Source organism: Echinops telfairi, unplaced genomic scaffold (genome assembly GCF_000313985.2).
Source record: "Echinops telfairi isolate 266 unplaced genomic scaffold, ASM31398v2 ScPeMD7_7469;HRSCAF=8507_1, whole genome shotgun sequence".
NCBI classification, from domain to species: domain Eukaryota; kingdom Metazoa; phylum Chordata; class Mammalia; order Afrosoricida; family Tenrecidae; genus Echinops; species Echinops telfairi.
The window spans coordinates 4439599-4448031 of record NW_022111373.1 but is presented as its reverse complement, the minus strand read 5'-3'; the positions used below and the strand labels follow the sequence as shown (position 1 = coordinate 4448031).

General features: G+C 54.6%; 1 protein-coding gene across 1 annotated transcript; it reads right to left on the bottom strand.

Moving 5' to 3' along the window:
* Positions 1–210: 210 nt before the first annotated feature.
* On the bottom strand, positions 211–933 carry NEUROG1 (neurogenin 1). The gene has a single exon (XM_004696625.1). The coding sequence runs from the start codon at positions 931–933 to the stop codon at positions 211–213; it is 723 nt and encodes a 240-aa protein (XP_004696682.1).
* Between the last annotated feature and the right edge of the window lie 7500 nt (positions 934–8433).

The following is an 8433-nucleotide window of genomic DNA, read 5'->3' as shown; positions in this document are numbered from 1 at the left end:
CCCCCCGCCCGGGGCTGAGGGCTGGAGAAATGGACCCAGGACCAGTGGCGGTGATGGTGCAGCATAACAAGTGTCTCAGGTATCCTCCGCCCCTTCAAGCTCTGGCTACTGCCCTCCCCCTTGACTGGGCCTCCGAGACCGCCGCGTGGGGTCCCATGGACTACTGACTGCTGATGAGGAAGGGGGAAGGTCACGGTGTCCACCAAGAGCCTAGTGGTAGGGGACCAAACAGGGCGTCGGATGGAGCACGTCTTTGGACAGGCCAGGGAAGGCGAAAAGGGGGTCACCAGGACCATACGCGAAGTCTTCAGAAGCCGCAGGGCTGCTAGGGTCGGAGAGGGGCGAGGTGGCCGCCGCGCTGGAGGCCCAGGACTCTGCGTCGCTGGCGGGGCTCGGGGGCCCTGGCAGGCAGGGGACGCACTGCGGCGGCGGCAGGAGACGCTCGCGGGTACCGCTCCCCGGCAGCCCCTGGTCCGCCAGGCGCAGCGTCTCGGCCAGGGCCCAGATGTAGTTGTAGGCGAAGCGCAGAGTTTCGATCTTGGTGAGCTTGGTGTCGTCGGGGAAGGAGGGCAGCACGCTGCGGAGGGCGTCCAGCGCCGCATTCAGGTTGTGCATGCGGTTGCGCTCCCGGTCGTTGGCCTTGACTCGCCGGCTCCGACGCAACGAGTGCAACAGGGCCTCGGAGCGCACCCGCGCGCGTCCCCGGCGCCGCCGCCTCTCCTGCTCGTCGTCCGGCGGCCCTGGAGCACCAGGCGCCCCGGGGGTCGCAGATGCGCCTCTGCTGGGCGGCGCCGACAGCCCCGCGGTGGGGGCCGGCGACTGGAGCCTGGCACAGTCCTCCTCGTCTGTGAGGAAGCCCGACAGGTCACTGCTGCTGCTGCTGCTGCTGGAGCAGTCGAGGTCAGAGAGGCAGGTCTCCAGCGGGGCAGGCATCCTAGCTCCGAAGTGCGCACTGACAGATAGGAGATGCTTAGGGGACAGGAGCCCGGGCGGAGGGCAGGCCCGACGGGGTGCACTTACGTTCCACACTGCCAGGGGCTGCCGCGTGCCCGCTGTGGGCGCCAGAGCCCGGAAAGGCGCAGGGGGCGCACTGGGAACTTGGGCTCGCTTCCTCGCCTCGCCTGCAGGGGCCACGCGCCTGGCTGGTCTCCTGAGTGATCTCGCCGGCGATCAGATCAGCTCGTGTGAGCACCGAGTGTGGCACACGACCGGCCTCAGGACCCCTTAAGTACCCAGTGCAACAATGGGCGCCCCCCTCCCTTGCCACCTCCGCCCCCGCGGCAGCCCCAGTGAATGGAACGAGGCGGCAGGTCAGCCCCGTGCGGCTCGCGGGTATTTGCATAATGTATGCCCTCGGGGGGCCCCGCCCTCGCCCCTCCCCCCTGCGGGAGCGTGCCCGTAATTACCGCCGGCCAATCGGCGGCGCCTTGGGGCTGCGGGAGCCCTCTCTGAGCTAAGCCTGCCAGGGCGTCTCCAGGCAGGGAAACAGAGGTGGGGGCGCTGGGCGATTAGCCACCAAGGCACGCTCCTCCCGGGGCGGGCCTGGCGCCCTGCGCTGGGGTCGGTGGTGGGGGGGGGGGGGGTGGGACGGGGCACTGGCAGGCGAGTGTGAGTGCACAGCTAGTTGGAGGAAACTTCCAGCTGTCCCCGGAGTGGGGATCGCATCAAGTGGAGGCTTGACTTGGGGACAGGTGACTTAGACTCTTGAGCCTCAGTTTCCCCATCTGTAAAGCGGTTACAAGCCTACCCGGTTGAAGATGGCATGAAATGATGTTCGAGGAGCAATTGCCAAAAGTCCCTTTTGTCACAGATCGCTGGATAAATGTATGCGAAGAGAGGCGCAATCCGAGCCCCGCAAAGCCCCTATCCAAATAGACAGAAAAGCAGCCGGGCGGGGCCCCAGAGCAGAGGCTAAGGATAGCCATCTCTGCTCCGTCCAGGCTGGTGAAGAAACTGGGAGATGGACGAATCGGCTGAGTCTCCTGTGAGGTGTTTTCCTGGGTTGGACTAAGTACCGACCTCCCCAGTCCCCTACAGCTGCGGAGGGGAGAGAGAAATAACAGAAACATTCCAATACCATACTGGAATACTCTCTGCTCCAGAAGCCTGGAGACAGGGGCCCCAAGGGTCCAGGAAGTCCTCTGTGCGCCCTGCCTGTTGGAGGGGCGCTGGAAGACAGGCGCAGAGAGAGCTTGCCTTTGGAACTGTGAGTGTCCGAGGGGCAGCAGGGAGAGTGGGACCCTCTGGAGCTGTTCTCCCCTTTGGGATAGAAGCCTGTTTCTGTCTACAAGGGCTCAGCAATCGCTTCTCTCAGGCCACCAAACCTCAATCTGCAGCCACAGAGGCCCAGTGTTCTCTTTAGGGGGTGAAAGTCATTAAAGAGGAAAGCCATTAAAGAGAGTGTTTTTTTTTAAACAAAACAAATGCTTTTTAGCAAAGTCAGTGCCTTGCCATGCCATCCAAGTGGTGGCTTCAGACCCGCTGGCTGGCCTGCTCAGAGAGGACCCATCCCCTTAGGGAGCAGTGCCTGTCTTTTGCTGGAGGGGAGCCATCCACAGACCCGAGGCAGTACACACCAATCGGGTCTGCCTTCTACCTTTCTGGGCTCAGCCTTTTCCTCCTAGGGGCTTTGCACCCCACCTGGACCCCCAGCCTCTATGTTTGTTGGAAGTCACAGAAAGAGGCCTCAACCAGGTAAACCAAGAGAGGGATCTGGCTAAACCAAGAGCTGCTCGGTGGTGTGTGAGCCCTGGGCATCCCGGAGGCCTCACTCAGCTTCTGGCCTGGTTCTCTCCCTGCTTCACCTGCCACATGGCCTCCAGCCTTGACATAATGACACCTTTGGCCCTTTTCTAAGGCCCAGGTGGAGATAATCCATCTAGGGAGCAGACAAGATTGTCAAGGTGGTCATTCATCAGTTCCTTGGCTGCCCAGCACCCAACAGTCTTCCTATTGAGCAATTCAAACTCAAGGGGGGTCCCCTATTCCTTCCTTAATTCTTGGGAGTGTGTGTCAGTGTGAAATGAGTGCACCCCATTTGAGGGCTCACAGCTCTGAGCTTACAACAGTTCCGTGTTCCCTTGTGTCATGGTAATAAGCCAGAAGACCAATGGCCAGTGGTGGAAGAGCTGACCAGGGGCCAGTGGGCATCCTGATCCAATTCCTGCCAGGGCCTGCCTTCAGCTATGGCCCTGATCACCCCCTCCCTGCTCTCTGGTCTTGTATTTTCCTAGTCCTGGTCCTTCTTGCTTGGGTGGCCAAGCTCAGTTTGCATGAGCATTGAGACTAATGCTTCTTCTCACTGCCATCCAGCCAATACCGACTCAGAGTGACCGCATAGGACAGGGTAGAACTGCCCTGATGAGTTTCCAAGGCAGTAACTCTTTACAGAACCAGATAGCCTCGTCTCTCCTGAGGAGCAGCTGGTGGTTTTGAAGTGCTGACCTTGCTGTCAGCAGCCCAATGGGTACTCACGACGCCACCAGGGTGTTTTTATTTATTTTGGCAATTCATACACCATATTGAGCATCTGCTGTGGGACAGGCATTGTGTCACCCTGGAGTGACAGGATGAAAACCTGGCTGTCCGGTGCCAGAGGTGCCAAATCTTACAAGCTTAGAATTCAGTGCTGGTAGACTTTGGGGGGATTATCCACCCATCCACTGGGCTTTATCCTTGGGGAAAAAAGGATCAGCCATGGCGTTCCTTTCCAGCTTGTTCTGGGGGTCTGCTGAGGGAGCAGCTTTCAAAGGGAAGAGAGCAGTGGTCAAAGAAAGCTTCCTGGCAGAGGGGCACTTAAAAAGCATGGGTGGGATGTCAGTAGACAATCAGGGCTTGGGAAGGCCTGTGGGGGCCCAGTGGGAAGAGACTAAGGGGCACCTGTGGTGGGCTTTGAATGGCCAGGGTGGCCTTTCCTCTTCCTCTCTGTGTCCCCTTCTTGCGGCTGCTTTATCTGGGCAGGGCAGGCATTGGCAGTTGTTCCAGCTGTTTACTGCACAAGGGCACCTGGCAGAAGGGACAATGGGGGATGGGTGGGAAGCAAATACCTGGTTTCTTTCTATTGCTTGCCAAACCATGTACCTTGGCGGGGTTTCATGCACTCAGAGAGGGGGCCCTTTTCAAATGTGCACAAAGGTTTTTTGTGGCCCTGTGCTGTCTCTGGACTTGGCCCTCTTCTTTGCCGGTCTAGTGGCCTGCCTGGCTAAGCATCCATCAGTCAGGCTTTCACCCTGTCACCCTAGGGTCTAGAACAATGCCTGACTCAGACCAGATACACAGGATATTCTACTGGACAGTATCTAGGAGCAAATATTCTAGTGGCCAGTGCTTGCCTCTTGTGCTTCTCCCAGATACATCTCAAGCTTGGGCAGCCCCTCCCACATCTGATGCACTGAGGATGGAGCTGAGGCACGAGCAGATGAGAACTAAAGGTTCTCAGGCTTGATTCCAAAGAGGCTTGGAGCTATCAACTCAAGAGGTAATGGCTGGGTCTCAGGCTTGATTCCAAAGAGGCTTGGAGCTGTCTCTACTCAAGAGGTAATGGCTGGGTCCCTTCCAGGACGATATCTATGCTGCCCTGTGGTTCACTAAACCCTCGAGACAAGGCAAGCACGTTGATGTGACAGCTCAGGGGTGCTCCAAGTGGTGCCCAGGCTGGGCTTTCTCTCGGGCTTTCCCTGGCTGTCGGACAGCTGGAGGAAGGAGGAGAGGTTAGGGTCTGAAAGGCATTCGCGGGCCAGAAGGTCCACACTTGCCCCAGGAAGCCTTGGAGATCTGCCACAAGATGACGGTGACACTGCCAGGGAGGTGACTCCGTTCCTTCTCCGGTAGACCATTCTGACATTCAGCACACTGCTGAAGAAACCAGCTTTTAACTAGAGATGGAGGGTGGGGCTCACTGGGGTTGAACAAAGCATTGGCCTTTTGAGATTCTTGGTGTATTTTTGTAAATAAGAAGAGACCAATAATACATGTTTACATATAATAAACCCAGATGATCAACACCTAAAGATACAGAGTAGCCTAGCTGTGCTGCTCGCTATATAATTCACGAGGTCAGTATTGAAAGCGAGCAGCCAGGCGTAACACCTCAGGTGGCATGGAGGTACGTGGCTGGATCAGGCTTACACATGTGGCTGGACATCTTCCAGGCCTGTCAGTGGGTCCCCGTGGCCATTGTACGACTTCATTTGGAGTCCACAACCTTGGAGACCTTTTGTGGATTCGGAGGCTGAGCCAAATAGTCTCCCTGCCAGCCTCCCCTTTGGCTGAGATCTAAGGCTGCACACACTACCTGGGATTCTGTCGTGAAAGCTAGAACCCTGGTGGTGTAGTAGGTTATATACTGGGTTGTTAATCACAAAGGCAATGGTTCAAACCTACCAGTACATGGTGTGAGAAAGATGAGGCTTTCTGCTCCTGTAAAGATGTACAGCGGTAGAAACCCACATGAGGCAGTTCTACTCTGCCCTATAGGGTTGATATGAGTCAGAATTTCCTGGGTGTCAGTAAGTGTAATGAGAGCCGTGATTGCAAGTGCTGCGGCGATCATCTGGCTGAGTTGGAGTGTGTGTGGGCACCATCACATTTCATACTTTTGTTCCCCCTAAACCCACTAATAAGAGCCCTGGTGGTGTAATGGTTACACACTGAGCTGCCATCCATAAGATTAGAACGGTGGTTCTCCACCTTCCTAATGCCATGACCCTTTCATACAGTTCCTCACGTGGTGGTGACCCCCCAGCCATAACATTATTTTTGTTGCTACTTCATAACCTTAATTATGCTACTGTTATGAATCAGGTGACCCTGTGAAAGGGTCATTCCACGCCCAAAGGGGTTGAGACCCACAGGCTGAGAGCCACTGGATTAGAAGTTGGAGACACCAGCTGCTCCTCAGGAGGAAAAGGGGCTTTCTACTCCCATAAAGAGTTTACAAGCTAGGAACCTCACAGGGACACGTCTACCCTGTCCTACAGGGTCACCATGAGTCAGCATGGACTGGATGCAGAGTATACCCACTAATTGAGTTAATAGAATATTAATTTCAGTAGTGGCGTGGCACCTACATATAGATCTGGGATTTCTGGTTAGATGCCCCGCCCCCTGTACAGGTAAATTCTCAGCTGTAGATTACTGGAGGTATCGCTTCTCGGCCTTTTGGCTAAGATCAAGTGTAGATTACTGGAGGTAAATGGCATTGGCATTTTACGGAGGTGCTGATGGGGCTGGGGGAGGGGAGAGGAGGGAATAGGGACAGGGCAACACACAGTCAGTCCTAGGTCTGTAATGCTGAGCGGGCAGTGTCCGCAGGGACAGCCTTGATGGGAATTTCCAGGTGTGGAGACTGAAGAAGCCTACTCTACCTTCCCACCGTCATCTTCTCTCTAGAGGTACCCAGAGGCTGGAGTGGCACTGGTTCCGTGGGTGGTATTTTGGAGAGAAAAAGTTGTCATCTTTTCAGAAGAAAGAAAAAAAAGAACAAGGTGCAGTTACTTGGGAGGAAGGGATGGAGACCGGTGCCCGGCACAGAGGCCCTCCGTGTGCCTTTCTGGACGCTAAGTAGACCACAGATAGGCAGTTGCATTTCCATCTAGAGATGCAGGGTGGGGCTGGGGGGATGGAAAAGAGAAACAATTGCCTATTTTCTTTACTGATGACCCATGACAGTTGTGGAAAGGGGAGGGAGGGAGGGGGAAAACGAGGCAGGAGGGGGGAAACAGAGGGGTCTTTCAGCGACAGAGCAGGGAAAATGGCAAATTATCCATGGTTTCCCGAAATCCGTGGAGGCCCCCTCGGCCCCTGCCCTGCTAAAGACAGTGCCGGCTGTATGCCTTTCCCACCTCGGAGATGTCTGCTCGGGTTTTCCACAGCATTGTCTAGCATGCGTTGGGCTGCGTATGGCCCACCAACATGGGAGACGAATCTTCAGTGCCGCTGGCAGTCGTGTGGAAACCAACTTTATCCCAGTGCCCACTGGAAAATGCCCTCCAAGAGGGCATGGCTCAATCCCACCAACAAAGATATCGTCCGCTTTAGACTGGTTCATGTCTGATTGGGGTCCTCAGGTCTACGCTGCTGCGAGGGGGCACTGCCTGTGCTCAGGTGTCTGCGGGCCCTAGTAATCCATGGAGGGAGGGAGAGAGAGAGAGAGAGAGAGAGAGAGAGAGAGAGAGGTTTGGGTCCTTCTTGGGTGAAACAATGTCCTTTTTGTACCCAAGAGAGAGTGGGGGAGGCAAATGGGGGTGTGCTTGCTTCTACCGGGATGGCCCATGGAGGTGCAGGCTCTGATCTGAAGTGGGGGGGGGGTAAGCGGAAGATGGCCCCTCCCTCTTCCCCAGCCATGAGGCCTGGGATCACTTTTCACACCAACAGCTAGAGGCTAGAATCGATCCAGAACCTCCTTCAAAGCTTCCGAGTTTGGCTGTGGGTAGAAAAGATTTCTTGAAGTTAGACGGTCTTCTGGGCTCAGATTAAACAAACAAAAACAGCCTCTTCGCTGTGCACAAGGTAGGCACAACCAACTCCCCCAATCCGGACTGCACCGGCCACAGGAAGTTGCTGAAGCCAGAGTCCCTTCCGCTGTGCGTCCGCGGAGTGGTTTGGGTCTTCGAATTCTTAAGACACTCTGCAATGCCGATCAAACACATTATCCCCTCAAATGCTTTTGCGTCAGGTGCGGGGTGGGAAACCAATTGAGCGAGGGTGTTTTCTTTCTTGGGAACTGAAGAAGCCACAGAGAAATTCAGCCCAAGGGAATCCAGCTATTCGTTTCTGGTTAAGAAATTCAGAAACAACCCTAGAGAAGGGAGAACGAAGCGGCCTTCCTTCCTTTCTCCTTTCTGCACCTTAACGCTTGGCTACATAAATTCATGCTAGGTTGGAACACAAATGCATTTTGTTTGTCGTAATTAAAATGTTTTAATGAGACAACCATAAAATCCACCATTAATTATTTTATTTCAAACACTTCTGCCTTCTTTTGAACCAGGTCTATTTAGGAATAGTTTAGAGAGTAGCCTGCAGTTTTATTCTTTCCTCTGCATTATACACAGGAGTGGAGAAGTCATTTATAAATAATTACACAATGTTTTGGGTCTTTGGGCTTGTATAATATATCAAAGCGATTAGTACACTTATTGTTCCATTGTAAATGCTTTTTCTCTCCTTTCAGTTTCACTTGCCTTGTCTTCTGGCGAAACCTTTTTCTGGAAACCTTTTGTCTTCTTCATTCTTTTGGCTTGTTACAGTCCAGGAGCATTCTTCTTATTCAAACACTCCCAGCGGGGGCAAAGAAAGCGACTTGGGCCGCATCTCCAGTTTTACCATAACTTTCTGGCATTTTCTTTTCTTCCCGTTTTCCCAGACTACCTAGGGGCAATGAAGGATGATAACATACATGAATTATTGGTACTCCCCTCGAGTTAAAGGGCG

What these genes read in the sequence shown, in the direction of transcription:
- NEUROG1 (XM_004696625.1), bottom strand. Translation starts at nt 933, where the DNA reads ATGCCTGCCCCGCTGGAGACCTGCCTCTCTGACCTCGACTGCTCCAGC.